The sequence below is a fragment of the Siniperca chuatsi genome, linkage group LG11 (genome assembly GCF_020085105.1).
Source record: "Siniperca chuatsi isolate FFG_IHB_CAS linkage group LG11, ASM2008510v1, whole genome shotgun sequence".
In the NCBI taxonomy this organism is placed as follows: domain Eukaryota; kingdom Metazoa; phylum Chordata; class Actinopteri; order Centrarchiformes; family Sinipercidae; genus Siniperca; species Siniperca chuatsi.
In genome coordinates, this window is record NC_058052.1 from 24,031,214 (window position 1) to 24,055,751 (window position 24,538).

General features: G+C 39.2%; 1 protein-coding gene across 8 annotated transcripts in view; it reads right to left on the reverse strand.

The window, feature by feature from the left end:
* Positions 1-24,538, reverse strand: part of LOC122884166 (N-acetyllactosaminide beta-1,3-N-acetylglucosaminyltransferase 2-like) — a 200,026-nt gene that overhangs the window by 167,303 nt on the left and 8,185 nt on the right. For 5 of the 8 annotated variants that reach the window (XM_044213628.1, XM_044213627.1, XM_044213625.1 and 2 more), the window contains exon 2: positions 19,039-19,192. Coding sequence is in view for 3 of the 8 variants with exons in the window: in XM_044213633.1 (XP_044069568.1) it covers positions 12,365-13,558 (1,194 nt within the window). In the remaining 5 variants the exon portion in view is untranslated. Of the gene's footprint in view, positions 1-8,949; positions 13,584-17,489; positions 17,597-19,038; positions 19,193-24,538 lie in introns of those variants that run through there. The other 3 variants (XM_044213633.1, XM_044213635.1, XM_044213632.1) reach the window with 3 other exon arrangements.

Here is a 24,538-nt window from a genome sequence, read left to right on the forward strand (position 1 = left end):
CGGGAGGAGTGGGGGCAGCTGCACCAGGCACTTCATCATGCTGTTGAGGTCCTTTAGAGGTCACAGACACTTTAACATGTCACCTGTGTTTTGTCTCTAGAGAACATCATAGATCCTGGATCATGAGTGCATGATCCCAGAGTTCTTGCGTTATTAACTTTGGTATTAATGAAAGAAACGGGTCTGACATGCAGTATAGTATAGTAAACACCAATCTTCTGCAGTGTTTAAATGTAGGTAAAGATTTTACCCTCCTGTGTGCAGCAGCAGGGTGGAGTCGTGTCAAAAGCACATTGTTGCAGCGACACTCTGAATTGCAATCTTCGAATTTTGATATTCTTTTCTTCCATGAATCAGGGTAATGATATGCTCAGCTACAACTCTCCAGGGGTGCTCTGCTTGTACCCTCATTTCCCTCCTCACACTTCTCACCTTCTCTTACTTTTCCTCCACTCTCTGTCTCCCTGTAATGACATTTCTGATTGTTACTCCCTTTCCTTTTCTTCGTTTTTGTCTCCATGTCCTTTTTTTCTCCAGCCTTTTACTCTTTTCTCTCCTCTGCCTTTCTTTCTTTCTCACACCATATTTCCAAGGCTCCATCATTTCTTCTTCTTCACTGCTGCTTCTGTTTCTTCTGTATTGCCTCCCTTGTTATTTCCTTCCCTCATCATTTCTCTTCTCTCAAAAGGATGCACAGAATTAGAGCATGACTTCCTCCCTCAGAAACACAGACTGGAAGAGCTGTAAGCTATATTATATTCATTAAAACCAGGAGGTGGATCATCCATCATAACTCCCTCCACCTTCAGGACACTGTTTCAGCATTGTGATGCAGTAAATTGCCCTGCTTTCCCTCTGTGCCCTCCTGTGAGCAGAGTGCTTCATGTTGATGTTCAGAGCCAGGTACCATTTGGGTAAACACTGCATCTCAAGGGTTTGTGTTTAAGCAGGATCATTATTTTTATTACTGTAGAGCCTCAGCCAAAACAATAAACCAACCAGCCCTGAGTAGAAATAAAGTCACAATACTAAATAAACTACCCAAAAAGAAAAGGTATAATTCTAAACTCCCAGGAGAAAAGGGAATGTAACAAAAATGGCAGCTTTTCCCTACGGGGCTTCCTGGAGTTAAAGGTAGTTGTTAAGATACAAAAAGAAACAGGTAACAGCAAAAATAATGAACTGATTAACTGAAATCTAACAGCAAAATCACTACCTTTCTGACATCAACCTGACAACAACATACAGGCCTAAGCAGACAGCACAAGTGGCCAAGAGTCCTAGAAGAGCAACTTCTCAGCCTTTTTATACCACCAGATGAACCATGATTGGCTGCAGGTCCCCAGATTCACCGGCCAATAGCACAAGGGAGGAGGAGGAACTAGAGCTGATGGCCACAGAGCAACACAGCCTATTTTAACACATTTCATCAGTAACACATTCACCTGTGGGGGAATGTAATGTGGGGGAATGTAATGTTCTCCGGCATCATGTCAGGTATGTGCATGCATTGTTTCCTGTGAATCTCTTGTGCATGTGTCTGCAATTTAAAATTGCAAAACAGCAACAGCATTTTGAGTCCATGTCACTTTTGTTTACAAGGCCTGGTTTGATTGTAACCTGACAGTTTGTATATATAAACAAACTAAATACAGGAATATAAGAAAGCTAAAATTTCCATTGCATGAACAAAAAATGTAACAGACCTCATAGGAAAACTAACGTTTTCATATTTCTTTGTTAAAAAGTAGTTCCAATGAAAACTTTTCACAGTGAGGTCTTCGGTTAATCCAGAGTCACGGGGACACTGAACCAAGTTGCTGTTGGATTTTTTAAATGCTATTTTTCATTGCTGTGAGCACCACAGACGAAATTCCATTTACAATTGTGTTGAGATGATGGAAGAAATCTCAGATAACTAATCTCAAACACAGTATCTCTTGGCTGAGCCACTACCTGTCGTATGGTGGCATTTTAACATCAACAAGGAGACATTTCCCGCATTTTGGTGATTTAGCTAGAAAGTGGAGATTTGGATAAGAGGGGTGACTCACTCCCTCCATGTCACATTTCTTCACCAAGCAAACCTCCACACTCACTGTGACCGACTGTTTCCTCCACTTTGCTTGTCCAGTTTGGAAAAAGAAAAAAAATGTTGCAAAGTCTTTGGTCGTAGGAATCCAGTAATGAGGCTCAGTTTGTCCATTAGAGGAAGTTTCTTAAATAAAAGTGTATTCCCAAAATGTCAAACTTTTGCTTTAAAGCGTTGCTACTAAATGTGACATACAGTACATGATATATGCAAGTATATAAAGATGCAAGACAGAAAAATGTGTGCACTGGTAATATAATTTCACACTCCTATTTTGGTTTCACAAAGTATGTAAAGTCAGGCATGAAAATGTGCTTTTCTGTGCTTTTCTTCTCCTTTTATTTCTTCTAAGTGCTGCTGGACTGATCCAGGAGTCTGAAGTGTGATAAATGTCGGCTCCACTTCCTTCAACAACGTGCTACAGAACCATTCAGCCTGAAGGATTCAGTGAGATGTCTGATAACTTTTCTTCTTCTTTTTATCTGCAGGCACCAGTTGTTGCCAGAGGCTTTCTATAGCCTCTACAAGCTTTAAAAATGTATGCTGTGTTTGCGTGTGTTTGCGTGTGTGTGTCAGAAAGTAGGTGAGAAAGAGAGGGAGAAAAGGTGTCTGTGTGTGTGTTCAACAATAAGCGATAGGTGCTGCTTCTTTAGTCCCAGAGAGATTACATTCATTTCGGTGACAGATGAGGAAGTGAAGCCTCCTGGGACCCTGAATTACAGATCAGCTCATCAGTGTGTGTGAGGGAGAATCGCTGCTCCCATCAATTTCCAAGAACTTAAGCTCTGGTTTATCATCCTGGCTTCCTGGCAGTGTGCTGATGATGTCCCCCGTGAGTCAGGATGTGGTCAGCTGTCCTCCATCTAGACTTGTTAATCACCTTCAGATTGTTATCCAATCGAATCTGGTTTATTATACTTTCGAGGATTTTATATTTATAATTTTCTTTTCTTTACCTCAATAAAATAAAGATTGCAATTATGTTAGATTTTGGACTCAGATTTTGTCCCTGATCAGATACGCTGTCTATGCTCAGCTGGTCCAAAATTTTGGCTTGCAATCTTGCTGCTTCCCTGTATCCCTTTTTTGAACAATGAGTACACTAATTACTCAGGCTGATGAAGTGAGATGCAAATAATCTCTTAAAATGAAACACTGATTGTGAAGTTTATATTATGTTGTCTGCATTAATCAATCAGCAACAACAAATTTAATACAGATCAATTCTTTTTTTCGATGAAATAAGTGATTATTTCACATTAAGTATAAGAGTACAGTTTAAACTGATGAGTAAATCAAATTAAGGCAAAAAAAATAAAGAGAGAAGAGAGAAAACTAAACAAGAACAGAGAGAGAAGTCTTTCAAGTCCTTGACAAAGTGTAACTGGACTGATCTCAACATTAAATTCCAAGCTTCTAGTAAAAAGTGCCAAAGTTAAACGTTGGAAAAGAAAGTGGAAAACAGCTCAGTGGTCAGAATGACTCACTTGTCGCTCTCTGATTCAGTCTCACCCAGACCTGGATCAGAAAGCAGTTACAAATGATTCCTGGCGTTTGTTTTTATCCTGCAGAGAGAACCAGGTGGGTGGGGTTTGTTCTGCATCCAAAAGCTTCAGGTGCTATCAGTATCAGAGGCAGAGAATCAATAAACCTTCGTCTGCTTTCTTTTGACAATCAGAGCTTTCTGGCAGAGGCTGTGTGTCGTATACGTGTCCTGTGTGGTGTTTTTTTCCAGCTCTGGTCTCATCTGGAACATCCAACACTCCTGCTGTTTCCAGCAAGGATATGAAGAACAAGAATGGACCTTCTTGGCCGATTTAAGCACATCAGGACGTCTGAATATCATCGTCAGCAGTGAAAGTAAATCTGCACTTACTGTATGTTTTACTTCACCACAGTGTGAATTATTTTTTCAAGGGTGTCTAAATTTTCATTACTACTACTTTGGTCTCTGCTTGTGATCCAATCGAAATACAACCTGAAGTTTCATACAAGGAGTCTGATTTAGCAAATATGTATTTGAACCATGATGATAATGCTCATAGCACTGCAGACCCCCCCTCAAGTTAGGCTTAAGTCACAAAAATGAGGACTTGAAAGCATTAAACCCTCCTGTTTTGACCTGTTAAAATCCCAGAACACTGACAGAGACAGATGCCGCATGGCCACACAACTTCAAAATATAATCATCAGGCCTAAGCATTGAAAGAATGTGGTCTCAAAAACCCTATTAATGCAGCTTCAAAAAAAAATATGCTCCAATGTTGTGTCATTTTAATGATCAGAGACCTGAAAGATATGTGGCTTGACTTGGATCACACCAAAAGACAGCTTGTCCAAACTCTTATTGTAACTTATAGTTAGCAATCACTGGGTTTGTCCTGTTCTTATCTTTCTCTCTTGCACACTTTTTCAAATACAATTTTCCTAACTGCATATTCATTGGTTGCTGCTGTAAAAAACAAACAAAAAACTATGATGCAGAGGCCATTACTGTGATGTTTAAAGGAAGGCTACTGATATTCTATATTTTTGTTACTGAAAAGACCAAATCTAACAATGCATTAGTCCATCTCTCAATATTCTCCGACGCCCCCACCCTGTCTGTGGCTCCATTCATCCGTACCGGAAACGTTTTTAAAAATGGGTGACAAATATATTTATTATTATAGTTTCATTTTTAATAAAAACTAAATTATTTCCTAAATTCGCTGGGCACTGTAGCTTTTAGCAAACATTACTCAATCAGAAGTAAGTAGCACATTTGTTGGGGACTATTTTCAGAGGCAGATGAATCCACATTTGGTGCTCTAGTGAGTATTTCCAGCAGTGGAATTGACTCAAATTAAACTACAGTGCTACATGTTCATGATAATGAAGGATACCACCCAGTGCAAAGGTGTGGCTCATTTATGTGTTTTTAATAGTTTTTGGACAACAATGGTCTATCCACAGGTATAAGATCTATCAGGGTCTGGCTACACAGACAATACTTTTTAATCAATGCATTGTTGGTTTTGGTCTTTTCATGGAATTTGTTATGAAAAACATGAAACATCCCCAGACTTATCCTTTTGGTGTTCTTTTTGTATCACTTTCATCGTAATCAGAGTAACAACTTCTTAATTATTATTTATAGATTAAAAACGCAGCACTTATTGTCACCTGCCACAAACAAGCTGATGACTCTGTTTGATTCCTGATGCTTGATTCAAAATCTCAAAGGATTTCTGCTTTTCTGTAATTCAATGTATTTCTGAGTTGAAACAGGATATCATGGCAGGACATGACACAAGGATGCAACACTGGTGTCTAAAAGGAAAAGGAAGCAGTTTTCAAGGGTGGAGACCTAAAAATACACAAAAATACCATGATGTCACTCGAGTCACTGTGATAGCTGTGAAGATTCAGGTTTTTAGGTTTCTGTGGTGGTGTTACTGGTTGTAATTTCTATGTAATATCTAGGACATGGATGCTTTACTGTGCACACTTCAGTGTGAGGCTAAAGAGATGATGTGCACTCAGAGATGACTAACATGCAGTCACCTCATTATGTTTTAAAACACTTAAGCAGATCGAGGCACAGATGTTTCAGTTGTATGTTCACCTACTGGCTCATCGTGAAATAATCAGTAAAATATGCTAACAGGATTTTGTTATTTATTGTTAAATAGTTCTACAGTTATAAAATAAATTGACTTTAGAAAACACTGGCTTGATGTTATCTTGCTTCTGTGAAACGCAGTGTCTCCGAAGGTACAGAAACTATGTTTCTTTTGGCCGAGACAGTTTGACAAAGTGGACTCTGTATCTCTTCTGGCAAAGAACAGGATCTGTTAAAACAAAAACCATTTGTCATTTAAAATGGTCTTTTCCTTAAAAGGTCTTTGGATCATTATCAGTATAAGATAATAGTACGCATTGAAAACACACACACAGTATATCCCTCTTGTCCCCTTTTGCTCTCCCACATCTGCACCAGATGACGACTGCCACCGCCTTAGGAATACGGTCGTCATGACAACCGTGTCCCATCTTTCCCTTATCCCCTTGTGAAGAAGTGGAGAGTAAACACCCTGGAGAGGAAAGGGCAATGAGTTTGTCTCTGGAAAAATTAAGCTGCTCGACACCTGACATCCCGTTTGTTTCTGATCTCGTATTTCTTTGGCTCAGTCTCACCTTATTAAAAACATTTTAACTTCTGTGTGTGTGTGTCAGTAGTTTCCTGTAGTAGATTGTGAGCTGTGTGTGCGTACTAATGCCAACATTTCTTTAAAGCCACCATATGTAGAATATTTAAACGCCAGTGGCAGTAACAAAAAAGACACGGTGATATGAGTGGGTTGAAAGCAACACATAAACTGTCCATCTACATCGGGATTGCCTAATTTTTTTATCCACACAAGCTTTGTGGCTCTATGGATGGCAATCTCAGTCGGTCCACCACTTTGGTCAGACTGAAATATCTCAACAACTGTTGGATGGATCAGCATGCAGTTTTTTACAGACATTGTTGGTCCCCAGACGATGTATCCTAATGACTTTGAGGATCTCCTGACTTTTCCTCTGGCGCCACCAGCTTGCTGACTTTTGTGGTTTTATGTGAAATGTCTCAACAACTACCGGATGAATTGCTATGAAATTTAGTGCAGACATTCATGTCCCACTCAGGATGAATTGTAATAGCTTTGGTGATCACTTAACATTTGGTTTATGACTTCCTGTACAACTAATTCCCATCAGCCTCACTTTGTGTTTAGTGCTAATTAGCAAATGTTAGCATGCTAACATGCTAAATTAAGATGGTGAACATGGTAAACATTATATAGACAGATAGATAGATAGATACTTTATTCACACAAACGAACCACATCTACAAAGAATAGTGCAAAAACAAATGTTAAACACAAGTTAAAAAGTATGCCATTTTAAGCACGTGCATGCATACAAGTGTGTAAACATCACTATGTATGTAGCATTGCCATTGTGAACATGTTAGCATTTCAGACTTATTTAGCTCAAAGCACCGCTGTGTCTAAATACAGCCTCATAGAGCCAAGTGTTGTTGAAGGTGAAGGGAAGGGGGGCTGGTTCAAACTCCAGTATCTGCTCTGCGGAAGTGACGTTGAGTAATGCACTGAATCTCAACAAAGCGGCTCTGTAGCTCCAACCTCCCTGTGGAGGTCAAAGATGATTAAAGAACACATTATGACAATGGACTCCGGGTACCAACATGGTACGTGTTACTGTATGTGTGATTGGAAGTCTGAGAATAATTAAGGGCTTTAATTATATCAAACACGAATGTTCAATACAAAATAAAACATACTAAATCATATAAAGCACTAAATCAGACTTTCAAATAGATACACACTGATATATACAGATTCATTGCTAACAGTTCATTGTCTTATATACAGAGCTGCCCATCACTGCAGTCCCAAATGTACTATTACACTGCATTTCCTGGCTAAGTGCACATTGTCTTTGGCCCAGTGTGAGCTCATATTCTAGTTTAACAGCTGAATAGACCCAGGAATGAGTCACATTTTTTACTTGTTCAATAGAAACTAATAATCCAATAGTTCTGCAGCCTGTTATGGAAAACTGAAAGAATTATTATATTTTCAAAATAAAGTGGTTAACACGCAATCTTGGCTTCAAGCTTTAAATAATACAATACTGTATGTGACATTGGCTGTCAGTCAAACTGCGACTTTGGAAAGCTGCTGCCAATTAAACTTCACTAAGAGAAGTCAAAATGTTTTTCCTAAGATTTTATACTTCTCACCACCGCCCACAATTTTTCTTTAACTTTTTTCCAGGTGTGAGCAGCTCCTTCATTTCCTTTGTGCATTGCATTGTGGGAGAACAGTGTGCATCAATAGCACACACACAATCGATCATGTTTAGTATGCATGCTGTCTGCTTTGCATATACTTTATTTGGTCACTTCTAGCGTGAACATGCTTAGAATCAGTATATTGAATTGGGACACAACGTGTGCATCAGTCCCAAAGCAGTTTATACACCGCTGCCCTCTGCTGGTGAGGTACTTCCACTGCATGAGCCAATATGATTGAGATTTTAGAGAGCTCACTTTACTTGGGATTGTGTATCAAATACATTGTTTTTAAATTATTTTTTTCTGAATTACATCTGTAACCTGTTCTATGTACTGCAGTAACAATCCGATTCCTCCCCAGCAATTAATCTCTAGGTTTACGTTTGCTGGACTGGTTTAGTACAATGGTTTCCATAGAGAAAAATTTGAGGGGTCACCAGATACACAATATTTACACTTTTGTTCTTGTAAAAAACTAAATTTCTCTAAAAAATCCTTCAAAGTAAACAATAGGAAACAAAAAATCCCCTTTTTGGTTGGACTGCTCACAATTCATGTTCACATGAAGGCCATAATCTGTGATGTGGGATCACAAGTAGCAATTCATTTATTTTAAGGGGTCACAAGCCAAAAAGGTTGGAAAATAACTGGTTCAGTAGCTACTGAGTGACTTGATGGCAATGTTTGACACTAACTAACTGTACCAACAAAGTACCCTATCCTATTAGTCCAACATGATGTGCGTGCTTCAATTTTAGTTGGTTGTTTTTAAAATGATGTTCATCTTAAAAAGAACGCTCTCACCTGCCTGAAGCTTTTCCTTATAAAATACATGCGACAGCAGAGTAAGTGGACAGTTCGAAGCTGCATTTCAGCACAGAAATTACAACTTGGTAGATGACTATTATAAAAAAGTATAATAAGAAAAACTGAAAAAAAGTCACCAGCATTCAGATTTCGGACATGTTTAGAAATAGCTTTCTGATAAAAACAAATGACTACTCCTGATGCAAAAAGATGAACAAATTTACTTTATATTTACATCACATAATTTATTTGTTTTTATTACAACAAAAATGCATAGAACAGATATACAAAAACAGCAAAATATAACTTTATTGAAAGAATCAAAACATTCTTGGTATTAAAAAAGCGATCACCTTTAACGTGGTTGAAGGATAATCTTCATTAGGCACAGATTTGGAAATCATCTGACTAGTGCAGGTGTTGTATAACACAGTAATGACAGGTTTCTGAAATACATGTTAACAAGGAGTTAATGCAGCAAGGTACAGTAAAAACATCTAAAATTCTCTCTCTGGGTAACAAAACACTGATATTTGATCTAAAATCCTGATTGAGTATATGCACAAGACACAATAATGATGAAACAACACTCGGTTGTTTGTTGGGCAACTTGAGGATATAAGAATATTTTGTTTGCCCCAAACACGTGTGCATTTATCACATGATAACTACTTGCTCTTGATTTCATTGGATATTTTCCCCCTGGTTGGCAATCATGTCGATTAATTTTTCTAGAAATGTTTCCCAGTCATGCTGACCAATACATTGATCTGTGTATTACAATCCTGGAGCTACAGTGACATTTCACTGCATATGGAAAGTAATATGATGTTTTTCTATACCCACTGGCTTACTGTTTTGCCTTGAAAAACAACACCAGCATCTACAGAAGCTCAGACAATGACATCTTGGCTACTGAGACCAGTTAAACAGTGACTGCCCAAACACACAGCTAAGTTGTGCATCTAAAAGAAACAGGAAAAGTCCTTCAAAGGAAAACTGTGAAGCAAAATTATAAAATAAAGCTCTGTGATGGCTAAAGGTTAAATTCCAACATACAAGGCAAGAGGACAGAAACTTCAGACAGTAAAACAAAGAAAGACAAAGTTGCTTATCAGCCTGTCATCAGACAGAAGTAACAATGATAAAAATAAGTGATGACTTTTTAAAGTGTGTAAACATTTCAAGTTGCTACAAACGGTGTGCAGCAAGGACAGAATGTAACCTATTATGGTATGTGAGCAAATGTTGAGGATGCATGACCCAAAGAACAAAAAGAGAATAGGTGAGTCTTCGACTTAAATATTTCAGAAGGATGAAATACCCTCCACTCGGTCCATGGCCCCTACTTTCTCTCTTTTTTAGTGTTTGTTTTATCCTACATGGAGATAAACAGATTCTACCGCATGAGGGTAATTAAAATAGTGTCCAGTAAATTGGTAATCCCAGAACAAAAAATTACTAAATTAACCCTCAAGAACGTCACTGATTGTCTAAACTGTGTGGCGAATCCCAACTACCTGACACCAATGTAGGCTAACAGTAACCAGAAAAAGTACGTATAAATGTCACATTACAGTGACACAAACAGTAAAACGGAGAGAAAAGTTGCCAAAAATTATGATTTGAAGTATCTAAAGAGTCAAAAATCAAGATAATAAACAGATGGTTAAAACATCACCATCCTGACCAGCAGGGGGAGCTCTAACAGAGACGTAGGAACATTGCTCTTCTCTCAGATCAAAACGTGTAACGACCTGGTTCAGGGTCAATCTGACTGAAACCAACATTCAAGCAACTTATTTTCAGTGTTGACTTCATGGACTGGGTCCAGTGACATTCTGAATATGAATACTTAAGAAAAATCCACTTCTTGAACTGAAATCAATGAAACCCCAGGTACACATATACATTCATGTAACACACTTCTCTGACCTTTTCTATCGGGGTGTGAGAGTAACAAAGAACATCTCCTTCTCTGTAGTCATGAGTCATATAATATCACAAAGGTGCATTTGAAAACTCTCAATATGTTTCAAGTGTCTGACTGTGTCTCACGTACAGCTGAAAAGAAACATTATGTAACTTTATGTAACATAGATGCAAAGTAAATATGTGTGGTACTTTCATAGCGAGTAAAAGACACAGCATTTGTGCTAAAGACTTTCATTCCAAAGTTATCCACCATTTTAAGCCGCTGAATCATCCTAAAACAGCGAGTTAAACATGTCAATAATTAATAATTTCCTCCATGGATTTGTAACATTTTGAAATTAAGCCTTCAAATGGATCAGTGAACATTGCAGAGCCAATTCGTCAAGTAACGAACACTTAGGTAGCTTAGACATGATGTTCCACCATGTTCCACCTGTGTTTAAAAACATTTTTGACTCTGATTCACTGACATCACAGTAAAGCAATATTTAACAGCATTCAACACAACAGCTGCAGACACTCATGAGGCAAGTTATAGCGAGTATTTCAGACAGAAGCTCTACTTTGGCCACTTGACATTACAAATATCTCTGAAAAAGCACTTAGGGTTTATATGAGCAGTTTTTCATTTTGTGTAAAGTGAGAACCTGAAGGACAATCAGACAGCATTTGGATTTCTCCATCCATGTCAAAACCTGCTGAGCTGTACAGAGCTAGACTCACATTCCTCCTGTTTCCTGAAATCAAAGTGTTTTCACTCAACCAAACAACCCATTTCAAAGCTCTACAATGATTTGAAGTTTTGTTGTAACATGATATATCTACCAGTTAAAGAAATGATACACAGCACAAATGATGGGAAACAGAGAAACTATCATTAGTAAAACAAAGTCCTTTTCAAGATGGTTCATAAATTAACAAACACAAATGGAAAAACAAACAAAACACGAGTTCCCCCGAGTCTTTATGAGGAGAGACTGGTTGAGTTGGAGCGAATCACAAGTAAATACAAGCTAAAGGGAGCGTGGATGGGAATAGCAGCACAATCTAAGCCTCCAGCAACAATTACTAGGAAGTGTTCACCAGGAAGCACTTTTAAAGCTAACAAACTGCTGCATGTGGGAACCACTGGTTGTTACTAAGAAGTGAAGTTCAAGAGCTTCACTCTTATTTACGTTTGAAATGTTTAGACACCCAAGAGTGCTCAAAAACATGATCGTTTTTTCATCTTTTCCCTTGAATAAATTAAATACAGCATTGCTCCATCATGGAGCTGACACACAGTGTTAAAGCATTACAAAGGCCATATATAAATAGTTGTGATATAAATATGTGCACACAAAGAAAGATATGACACTTTGGATAAAACTCATTCAACAGTAAAGCAGAGTTAGCTTTGTCTATGGAAGTCTGACATCCAGTCAAAATACTATGGTGGCCATTTTGAAAAACAGCGTTAACAACGCATCCTTCCTCATTTTAAAATGGTACAATGCATCAATTGTTCCAAGCTGAGGCTCCAATTGACCATAATATCATAATATCTTAACTTAAAGCTGCCAACTTATAAGTCATGACCCTGTTCAAAATAAAATATTTGTCACTTTGACCTTTTGGGAACAACCTCAAAATGTCTTCTTCTCTGTGGCCGTTTCAGTCAGTCCCAAACTGCCTGCTGGGAACAGTCACTGGCAGTTCAGGTCAGGACTGCTGAGCCAGTTCCAGATCTCGATCATCTCCTGCGGGGTCCTCGGGTGAACAAGCATTAAACTCTTGTAGGCGCAGGGGTTTGACCTGTACTTCTCCTCTATGTTAAAGGTCCTGAAGCCTTTGTGCTTCTCAGGGGCCAGCCCTAGCTTCTTAAGACACATACCCGTGTAGACGTCATCTATCGGGTAGAGCGCTACATATTGTGACACACTGTGCAGACGAGCAGCAATATCACCAGAGTAAAGATACCCACCCCCTCCTGCATATTTAGGGTACATCCCAATGTACATGCTCTCTGGGATGAAGTATTTGACCTTCTTGTCACGGTGTGGCCCCGCATTGGTGATCACGTCACCCACAAACAGGTCCCTGGCTTTGGGCTCCGAGAGGCCCTCGAGGAAGTCCAGGATGCGGTGGGTGTTGACAAAGACGTCGTCGTCGCCTTTGAAGATGAAGTGAGCACCGGGGCAACGAGTCTGGATCCATTCCAGGAACAGAACTTCCTTGACAGTCAAGTTGAAGAATGAATCCCGGTAATCCCACTGGATGATGTCTTTATGGAAGTCGTTCTCATAGTGCAGCATCCTGGACAGATCCGGTTGGTGGTCCCCAGCTATGGTGTTACCGAGAAGGAAGACAGTAACCACCGTCTGATTGGCTATAACACCCGCCCGTCCCCAGGACTGACGGATGGCCTGGCGGCGGTCGAAGTGCGATGCCAGGGATTTGACAGCCAGGAGCAGGAACGGAGGCTTTTTACAGATATCAGGCTGGTCCACCATGATCGGGTAGGAGCGGCAGTGCATGTAAAGCAGGAAGTCCTTGAAGCGTTGTGGTAGGGAGTTGTAGTCTTTCACCTGAGTGGTAACCTTCAAGTTAGGCTGGCAAGGGTCAGAGGTCAAACTGGTGTTGTTGAGCCAATCAGGCATGTCTGTGGCGCTGTAGTTAGCCATCAGAACGGGATTGTTCTGAAGGTCCAAAATCTGCTGCTGGCGGTTCCAGTAAGGTGAGCTGGGAACCAGTTTCTTCCAGAAGATTTTGGAGGGGATGTGGATCTTGTGACTCCCGTCTTTGTCTTGGCTACTGTTTAGGGAGATGAGGAGGAAGATGAAGAGGTTGACTATCATCACTGTCACCAAAACCTTCAGCTTCCTCCGCAGCAGGGCCATGACAGCGTCCTGCACCCGTCACCACCTGATCAGACACACACAGAGAAAAAAAAAAAAAAAAATCAAGATGTTTGGGATAGAAAAACACTTTTGTTCACTAGCTGCATTTGAATACCATATCAGAGCAGACTGATAACCTGGAAGGACTTATATCTAGTTTCTGGTGGACAATATGGACTATATATATTGGACAGAAGGTGTTAATACTGTATTCAAAGTCTGGTGATTATGTATTGGGACATCAACCCTGTCAGCCACAGTAATGGATTACAATTAAATTAACTACTGTAGAAAACTGTAGGATCTTTCATGCAACTAAGCCTTTTAAAAGCTTGGTCAGTCTCGACAGGAAGTCCTGATGGAAAAACCTATTGATCTTTCAGGGTAATGATCATGCGCTTTCCATTTCACGGGAAAAAAGATCGTAATCACTGTTTGTAATGGCCAGTTATGGGTGGCACAATGGTGAAGTGTGTAGTTTTACCACTTCTCTCCTTGTCAAAGAAGGAACTGGTGGAAAAGGAAGAGAAGATTACGGAACCACAAGATTACGGTGAAACAAAGTCACATGAAGATGCCCAAACATTTCATTTGAAGCTGCTGGGGGAAAACTTCAGAAGAGATAAAATATCTGGAAATCCAAATTCCACATTTCCACCATAGTTAACCGTGTAGTAGCTTTCTGCCGTAGACGTTTAATGGATGTACAGGGTGCATGCATTTTCTGAACAGAGAAGTCAGAGACTCGGCTACCAAACTGCATCCCAGGAACTGAAAGTGATTCAGTGGGTAGTGATCAAAACCAAGAATGCCAACATGACACTATGTTTGGATGTAATGCCTCATCCTCGTTATGATTCTTGGGTCTTTCTATTAACTGTAATTAGTTAAGTCCCTATCTGATGTTTGCCTTTAGGATGTCTGTCATCCATCCATGTGTACGTTTGTTCTGCAATCGTATCGGTGGTTAGCACTCAGATATTACGTAAAACAAGAACTAGTATCTCTCTCAAATACACTTCAGAAGGGTGGTGCTTGCCAACAGGGCTCTAACCCGTTAACTACACGTCAAAATCACTAATCCGTTTCTATCAGCTATTGCTGATAGAAATCACATCTTATGGCCCTGTGATTGTTTTCACGCATTGTGTAACAGAAAATCATTCTGCAAATGAGCAACCAACAGATGTCATAGGTTACCCTGCAGGGTGTGTGTGTTCACACACAGGCGTGTGTGCACTGACAAGTCAGGCAGTTATCGCAATCATTAAGCTGCATGCGCACATAACCTGGGAGTTTGGGCTACAGGGCCAAACTATATATAATAAAACAATTAGACAATTATCCACCATAAAAAAGGTTCACCTGAGTTCATACTGTAAGATTATCCTGGAACAAAGCCAGTTAACCTGGAATCACAGCCATTATGGTAGTCATTTGCACTACAACTGCAGCATACTGCTATGTGTCTATTGTTTCCTGATGATAACATGTTGTTTACTTAGTTTAAGCAATATAATGGCAGAGGATAATTTAATAGATAACTGAGGATGTATTTCCCCCTTTTGGATTTGGGCCTGTTTGGCCAGCGTCAATTAAACAAAAAAAAAAAAAAAAAAAAAGAAAAGAAATGAGGACAACATGGGAGTAGTGGGTTCGAACAGACAATGCAGCCTTTCAGGAGGTTTGAGTCTGCCTCAGGTTTCTGCTCTTGCAGGCTCACACAGCCTCGCTGATAACATTCTCGCTGCCATGTCTCGCTTTCTTTTCCCTTCTTACTGAAAATGTCTGTATTCTGCCTTCTTCCCCTCACTTTCTGGGCCTCTCATTCCCTGTAACTTCCTCCTGTTTATACTTGCCAGCCAGGCAGCCACATGCACTGTACATCTGATTGAGCCACTGTAGGGTTTTCATTAAGTTATGGATGATGAAATTATTGTGGTACTAACTTTTATAGGCCAGATGATCAGAATACACTGAATGACCAAAATTATCGACAATTAATAAAATTAATTACATTTTTTGCCTTTATTTAGATAGCTGGCAGTAGAGAGGTGACAGGAAATGAGGGGAGAGAGAGGAGGGATGACATGCAACAAAGATCCCTAGCCAAACTGGTGACTACATGGTCAACATCTTAAACCCGTAGGCTACCAGGACACCCCATTTGAACTTAAATCTTAATTCTGAGGCTGTAAACTTCAGACTACACGTATCCTATATAAACAGCACGCTGAAACCAATAAAACAAACTGATGAATGGATGGCGATAAATATATAATAAATGGCAGCTCCAAAAACTGCGTGCAGCTCCAAAAACTGAGCCAACAGGCCAAAGGGTGAGCTCTGAGTCTCAGCATCTGGGAGATATTATGGTCATTTGAGGACAGTACATTTAAAAAAAAAGAAAAAGAAAAAGTTTTACTTCTTGACCCCTTCAGTCAAATTCTGAATAAGGAAAAAAACTACAGCCATGCTAACATACTCACAATGACAATGCTAACATGCTGATGTTTAGCAGGTATAATGTTTACCACCTTAGCGATCTTAGTTTAGCGTGTTAACATACCAACACTTTCACAATTGGCACTAAAGACAAAGCACAGCTGAGACAAATGGGAATTTCTTTGGTTTTGCTGGTATTTCAAGAATTTCAGGATCATAAAAGTTCTTACAGTTCTCAGCATTTGCTAATTAGCACTAAACACAAAGAACAACTGAGGCTGATGGAAATGTCATTAGTTTTGCAGGTGATGATGGTGTCAGATCAAAAGGTTTTTACAATTCATCCTGAAGGGGACATGTGTGAACCAAATTTCACTTAAAACCACAAATGTCAACCTTGAATGTCTGTACAAAATTTCACGTCAATCCATCCAATACCTTATTTATTTCAGTTTGGTATAGGGCTGCAACTAACGATTATTTTCATTATCGATTAGTCTGCCAATTATTTTCTTGGTTAATCAATTAATCGTCTAATATAATACATCAAAAAAGTACTGAAAAAACGACCATCACAACTTCCCAGAGCTCAAAGCGAGTCCTTAAATGGCTTGTTTTATCAAACCAACAGTTTAAAACCAAAAAATATTTCATTTATTATCATATATAATAAAAACAAGCAGCAAATCCTCCTATTTGATTTATTTATATTTTTGGCATTTTTGCTTGAAAAATGGCAAATGATTAATCCATTATGAAAATAGTTGGTTGATTAATTATCTTTCAATCAAATAAAAATCGACAAAACGTTATGGAGGTGGACCAACTGATACTTGTTATAAATATGAATAACGCTAAATTGGTAACTTAAACAGTTTAAACGGTGAGCGAACTCTACCCGACAGGTTAAAATGGATAACTGGTAGTAACTTCGGTGGGTTTCTCTTCCTCTGCACCACTGCCTGTATCCTTCCTGTCTCTGTATCATGTTGCTCTCTCTGCCTCCTAGCAACAACTCTGCACTGCTGCGCCCCTGTTTGCTCTCTTTCCTACTCCCTATCCCTTGTTTACCCCCTTTCCCCCCCTCGCCTCCTCTGCCTGTCTTCTTCTGTCCTCCTTCTTGTTCTCTTTCCTCCTTTTTCTTGACTTTTGCTCATATTTATGGGAAAACAGAGAGATAGAAGTCATATTACCAAAGGATGACGATACATAATCCTGAAGATATATCAGTTTTATATTACTAACAAAGACAAACACAGACATAGCCTTTTCGCTTCAGACCCCCTCCTTTCTTTCTCTTTTTCTCATGGATAATTAAGTTTTCCTGTCCTCTGCCATCTCCATACAAACAAGGACACCTCTGGGAAATGAGTGGGTGGGGGAAGGGGGGGAATCTAAAGAAGGAAGTTAAACAACATGTTGACAAGACCACAGCTTCCGGACATCTAATTCACCATAGGTAGTGTGAGACTAAACACACACCTACCTGCATTAGCCTGTAGTGTTTTCACTCCAATATTCAAATGCAAATCCATCTTTCCATTTTGTTGCTGCTGTGGTTTACACTTGTCTTTGGTTGCCTTTGTGCAAATTCTGCAAAAACCAAAACGTTACATCAAGACGTTCTTTATACGAATATACATAAGAACAGATTAAGATGCAGAGAATAAAAAAAAGAGTCAAAAAGCGGCCCCACAGGAAACATGGTTGTACTTAATAATAGCACAGACGCTCGTAAATGACAAAACAGTGGAAGAGGGAGAGAGTGGTGCGTCTGGTCAGGGGAACATCTTAGGCTGGATTACTGACTTTTGACTATATGGAGACTCTAATCGTTTGATACGTATTTGGTAATGCATGATAATGATAATGTATGAGAAAGGGGATCAGATATAAGAAAATAAAGGAATGGGCTTAACCATTAGATGATTTAACTGTTAGTCAGTCTAATATGGGCTAGGCTACAATAAGCACACATTTAGTGTGATTATCCTGATTATTCCAGGACTGTAACTTCAGCTACAGCAACAGTTGATGTTGACCATGTAGATGGAAGCTGTAGGAATAAAAAGCATCGGTACAGTTCTGTGTAAAGTAGGTTTCTGTAGTAATTTAAAGTGAATCTTTTGGTTGGGGTTGTGTCTTTGCATCATGAGTTAATACTCAACATTTTGTGGCAAATCGCAAAGGGGAAAAAAAAAAAAAAGAAGAAGCATAGAGCAACAAACCAATTACCAATTTCAACTGTGGATGTCTTATTTTTTACAACCAATAAACTGATCTTAAAAATTAACCTGGAGATGATATTTTGACGTTAATATCGAACAGTACTAAAATAATAATAAACCCTTAACCCCTAACCTGGCTGGTGTTTGTAGCTATCTGTTTGGGCCCTTAAAACATGATTAACAATTTTTACAATTTATGGACAGTGCAGGTTAGATCCTGGCAACAACAGTAGGCCAGATGGACTTTGATGCTGTTTTCAGTTTCATTATCAGCACAGAAAGCAGGTCTGTGGCACACTGCTTATACCCGGCACTAATCTACTGGACAATGCCAGGCTATGTTTGACCATTGAGGTTTCCACCTGATAAAAAGGTTCAGTGAGGTGAGGAGTTTCACCTGTATGGGGGATGGGTGTGAGACTGCAGAAAACAATGGCAGGAGCAGGTTAAAATGGTGTGTGTGTTGCTGAGATTAAGCCGATCTAAATGAGTTTCAAGGTTCTGTCTGGACAAATTTAAATACCCCATTGTGGAGTCAGGCATTGTTTGAAATTTGGACATTTCTTTGAATACACTGTTCCAAATGTAATCATCTTCACATAAATTGAATTTCAGTTAAAATGCAAAACTTATTGATATTAATTCCAAAAACTAAAAAGGTGTTTTTAAATATAATGTGACCTCTATGTATATAGCCTGTGTGTGTGTGTGTGTGTCACTTCAACTCACTCTTTGAAAAAGGAATGTGCCACCTAATCATATGCCCATATGTTTCTGAAGATGTGAGTGCACATTGTGTTATCTTACTTGTGCAGGTTAGGGAGCCTCCTCAGCTTGTGTCGTCTTTGTGTCTCCTCTCAGCTCTCTTACCCCATACTTAGCTCCACCTTCTGAGGAACAGCAGCCAATGGTGGAAAAGGATCAGGAAGGGAGGAAGGTGAGAAGGAGGGGAGCGTTGAACCTGAAAACATATGAAAGAACCGGTGTGTCAACAGCTGTGAGGAGTTTAGCCTGAAGAAAATAACTAGAAAAATCCAAAAAACTGTCTGTTATTAAACACATGCTGAAAAGCTGCTGCTCCATTACCTTTTCTTTTTAAAGCTGACAAATGTGAACAAATAGAGAAAGAAAGTAGCACTGAAGAACAGAGAGGAAGTGCAAGTCAGGAAATAAAAAGTCTGTTTATATCAGATCACATTTAACGCATTTGTCTCCACCGGAATTAAAACAAAATCAACAAGTGGAGCAGCGCGCACTGATTAACAGTGCTGGTTAGCCATCCACCTCCCGAAACATGACTTCACTACACTTTGTAGAGAAGCGAGCAGATGTCAGATGTCCAAAGGTACCGAAAATACAGTGGAGGAAGCAGAGCTGAGTGTTTCATATCATACTCAAGTACAAAATGTAAAACACATATAGGCATATTTAGGAATTTATTAATGGATTACCACAGCAGACTGATTTTTACACACTTAAAAAATATGTATAAATACATTTTGGCACACTGCCCAATAAATAAATAAATAAAATAAATAAATGAAGGGGATTGTGGCTGGGGAAATCAGGGTTTCTCTAATCCCCCATCCCAATTGCAGAAAACCGGGTTTCTCATTTATATGATGTCAAATAAATCAAGATTACTGCAGAAACCTGACTGGAGCCTGGTTAAGTGCTTGTAAATATCCTGACTGACAGCTAAGCATATACAGGGAAAGGTGGAATAAAGACAACAAGACCTCATGTTTTGCACAAGGGTAACATTTAAGATATGAAACAGACACTGACCCTACATACAGTATACAGTTCAGTCACTCACTGCCTCACTAGTGGAAAAACATGAGGAATTGCTGTATTTACCAGAAGAGCCAGACAGAGTCACAGATGTTCTTCCCACCACAGATACCAATAGTAATTTTCAGGGATTTTCAATAGTTTACAGACATTTGTACTTGCATATGCCATTTTCCCTCCTCAGGCTTAGAGTTTTTTCATGTTTGAGCTTCTCTTACTCATGTAGGCATGCTGCTGCATACACCTCTGCTGTGCTCCACATGTATCAGGGAGTTGAGGGGTCTCAATGTTCGACAGGGCATCATGGTCCTCTGCCATTTTCTGTGAAGCATGTCCAGAACACCTCCCCTATTACTTTAAAGTGTGTGAATAGCTGATAACTCCAAAATTCCCTTTGAAAGACAGGGTAATTCTGAAGTTATGAAGTTCCCGTTCAGACATTTTATCTGGTATCCAGATCTATCTGTCTATATCCACGTAGGAGTTGTTTGCACAGCAAAAATATCTCTCAAATTCAAATGGCCATTTGTGGGAACATTTCTCATTTTCTCACATTTAATTTAATGGGTGGGGAAAACAGAAAATTAAGACATTTCCACTCAGCCACACTGCTAGACAGGAGGACTCCAGGGGCTTTTTGGCGGCTCTACTCGAGTACAGACTTGGACACCTTGTTCGAGTTGTTTGGAAAGCCAACTATTTTTCTAAACTGCCCACTTCTGATCAAATAAAAACAAGATGTATTTTAATGCTCAGTGTAAACAGGTTGAAGCCAAATGCAGACAGAAAAAAAAAACATTAGCAGGGTACACACCATGCTGGTAAACTCTGATGTAAAGCATGTTTTTTATGCATGACTGAAAACCAAGTATAAATATCCCTTTTGTATATTTGGCCACACTACTGACTGCTGCTAACAGACTGTAAAACAGTATTGATTAATAACACCAACAGGAGGTTTGTGAAACAAGCAGGATCTAAAATCAACACCAGACAATCACCAAATAACTGTACAATTTGTCTTTGGTGGATAAATCAGTGAGGGTGAAACACTGGCAACACACTGATAAATTAAAAAATAACAACTATAATCTTTAGCTTTTGCCAGAGACACTGATGTGGAAAGCTGCCTTTATACACACACAACTGGGATTTGCTAATCATTAAACCACTGGTTCTGCTGGTTAGATATGAGGGGTCAGCAGGTAAAGAGGACATATCACCTTTCACTGCGCAGCATTAATATACAAACTGCCTGAAATATTCACTTAAAGATTATCCAAAAGCCAAACTGTTAAAGAAAGTATGAGCAGAAGGTTAGCCTAATCAACAATGGAATGTCTCTATAGTTTCTGAATGCACTCACTCTAATCCAAATATGACCTGTGTACTCTAGATTTCACTCTGTGCTTCTTTCTTTACAAAAGAAAAGTACTTCTCAGACTTAACTCAGTCTGTTTGACTTGTTCAGAAACTTTCCACCTTCAATTCCTGGCTTCCATTTCTGAATTTTAAATGACAATTAAATGTCACAGGGATCTTTCTTACATAGGCTAGCTGTTGTAGCACTAACCCCGCCTTTTAATACCTTTTAACGTTAGTGTTCAAAGAGACCAAATAATCCTGCACACTGCCGGATTGCTACTGCTAACTTGTATTCACTTCATTCATCCAAGTGATCCATAAAGATTATTGTTTGTTATAAAATGACTGCTTATATGTATCAGATTTTTTAAACTCCCAAATATTGATATCAGCCTCAAAAATCCAGCATCGGTTGGCCTGTAATTCTCTCTAAAACTCACTAATAACGACTAAACATGCTGCAATCTTTCTCCACCACATCCATCACTACCTGCCACAAACAATTAAAAAGAAATGTCAAAGGAGTGTGAGGTTTCCTGACATCTCACATGATTTCTGGGTTGTCTCACTGCCACAGGGCATTTAGAACTGCTGTGCATAAAAGCAACAGGTGCACACAGCAATTCTTAACTGGAATTAACATTCAGGTTCAAGGTCATGTTAACTGCTAACTAATGAAGCTGCACAAATTAGTACAACCTGCTTTTCTGTTAGCCACAACTCCAGAATTAGTGTTTCAGTCATTTCCAAACACTGTATGCAAAGAAGCTATAAGAGTATAGAGGTGTATTATCTGCACTAACCAATTAATATGTGAGAGCTCAGGTTAGCTCATGAGCACACACACTCACTGCTGCAATAAACCTTCCCAAAGTAACTAGTGTGAAAGAGGTCACCAGGACAGAGCAAGCCAACACAGGCTCATGTAGCTGAGTGCTCTGTATGTATGTATGTACAGTATGTGTGTGTGTGTGTGTGTGTGTGTGTGTGTGTGTGTGTGTGTGTGTGTGTGTGTGTGTGTGTGTGTGTGTGTGTGTGTGTGTGTGTGTGAGATAGCAGATAAGACAGCAAGATACAACACAGCAGACAAATGTCCACCACTGATATACTGATACTGCCGTATCAAGTCTCAGACTAACCAGACGAGCACAAGAAAAGAGGGACAAATGCTAAAAGTCAAGTCCACGGTTCAAATGAAATATTTCAGTTGAGTGCTTAACATAAAAAGGAAAAAGCATTTTTCTGTGGGCGCTTCTATCTGACAAAAAGTCTTAAGTACAGTTTGGGTATCAAGACCTGGCTCTGAATTGTAACATGTTCCAATTTCATTTTCCTCTCAGCTATTGGACACTATAATAAAATGAGGGAAGGTATTTTTCAGCCATATTTTATTTGATCTGCTTCTCTCATGTTCCACTTCTTAAATTCCACAGTGGAGTTCGATGTGACGTCCTCAGGGAGAAATAGAAAGAAAGAAACACCACCAGCCACCCATGCCATGCTAAAAATGCATCGGCTTAAAATACTGTCAGCATAAATATGTCCTACAAATGGCCTATGAATATATACAAAGGAATCTTTGGTTACACAAACAAAGCAGAATCATTATTCATATTTTTCATGAAAGACGATTATTGCCTGTCACCCCGATCAGGAATACATGAGACGTTTTACTATTCTGGTTCACCAACACTTTGTTTCGAAGAGCATGTTACATCTAGAAGTCAATTATATTTATCTCTGTTGTAACTTTTTAAATTGCTGTACGTCTTATTCGCACCAAGAAGAGAGAGAGTCATAAATAGTCTGAGGGCTGCAACCGAGAGAGGTGCTGTCTGAGCTGGAGTCTGCCCACTAAATATCGACAGTCGACACCAGTATTCACAAAGGGCTAAAGGTCCCACTTTACAGTTAGTCACAGACACGTGGGCTTGACTGATGAGTTCTTTGGCTTTTAAAACTGGTTCTGGTGGTTTTACCAGCGAGCTACTACACATGCACACAACAGGGTGTGGCAGAGGGTCTGAGTGTACAGTATCTTTTATCAAGATAATTTGTTCAATAACCTTCTAAACATTACCACAATGGTCTCTTTTTTCTGTACGATGGATATGTCTCTTTGAAAAATAAAATATTCAGTTGCTTTGACAGCGCATTGACTGATTGTGGAGGTCAGGTTAGCGATGACTCAGTGTGTGTGCAGCTGATTGTGTCTTGCTCAGTGATACTTCAGCAGCATTCAGCACTTTAATAAATAAATAACGACATGATCGCTTGAACCGGCTGAAGGATGGTATAGCCAAAACAACCCGGGCCAGACTGCTGAATTGTTCTTTTCTCTCTCTCAATATCTTGTTAAAGTGCTAATCTAATCTAAATAATCTGCGGGCCTTTAAAGCATAAAAGGATGTTTCACAAAAAGGTGGTGGAATAACGAGAAACTTGTATCAGATGACAATATTCCTGCCACACACACACTTAAAAAGAGAATGGAATTTCTAATTATCAACAAATACTTGTCACTCCGACTCTGCATGTTAAAGGTCACCTCTCTCTATGGTGTGACTCATTCACTCACACTCAACGTAATCTAAATTTAAAGATGCGCGTGTATGTGTCTGTTTATGTCAATACTCAGTTAATGCATTGCACAAACATGCCAAGTTTAATTCTGACACATGACTCACAGTTTGACCTGATGAGCAAAAGTGCATACATTTCTCCGGCTGCAAAAATAATCTTGTACTATATACTGTCATGATTATAGTTTCCAAGATTAAAAAGCAGCGTCCATGAATGCAGTGGCATTATTGAGTAAAAATCTCTTTTTCCCCCCCCATAAAAAATTAAATATCCAGCTTTTGACAGTATTAAATAACCTACAGCACAATCCCATCAGTTTATCATGTACAACCAACTTCTATGGGTCATGATATAACAGGTTGTCCCAATGTAGCTGCTTAGAATAATCAACAGCCCTTACGGCCATCAGGCGCCACCTCATTAGGAACTATTTTCCAGTGATTGTTGAAAATAGTGAAAAAGTGTCCACAGAAAGCTCAGTGTTCCCCACTTTACTTTGGTGGGCCGCCCAGGTATAATTGGCGACCCATTTTAGAATTTTACATTTTTTTAATCTGTCAGAGAG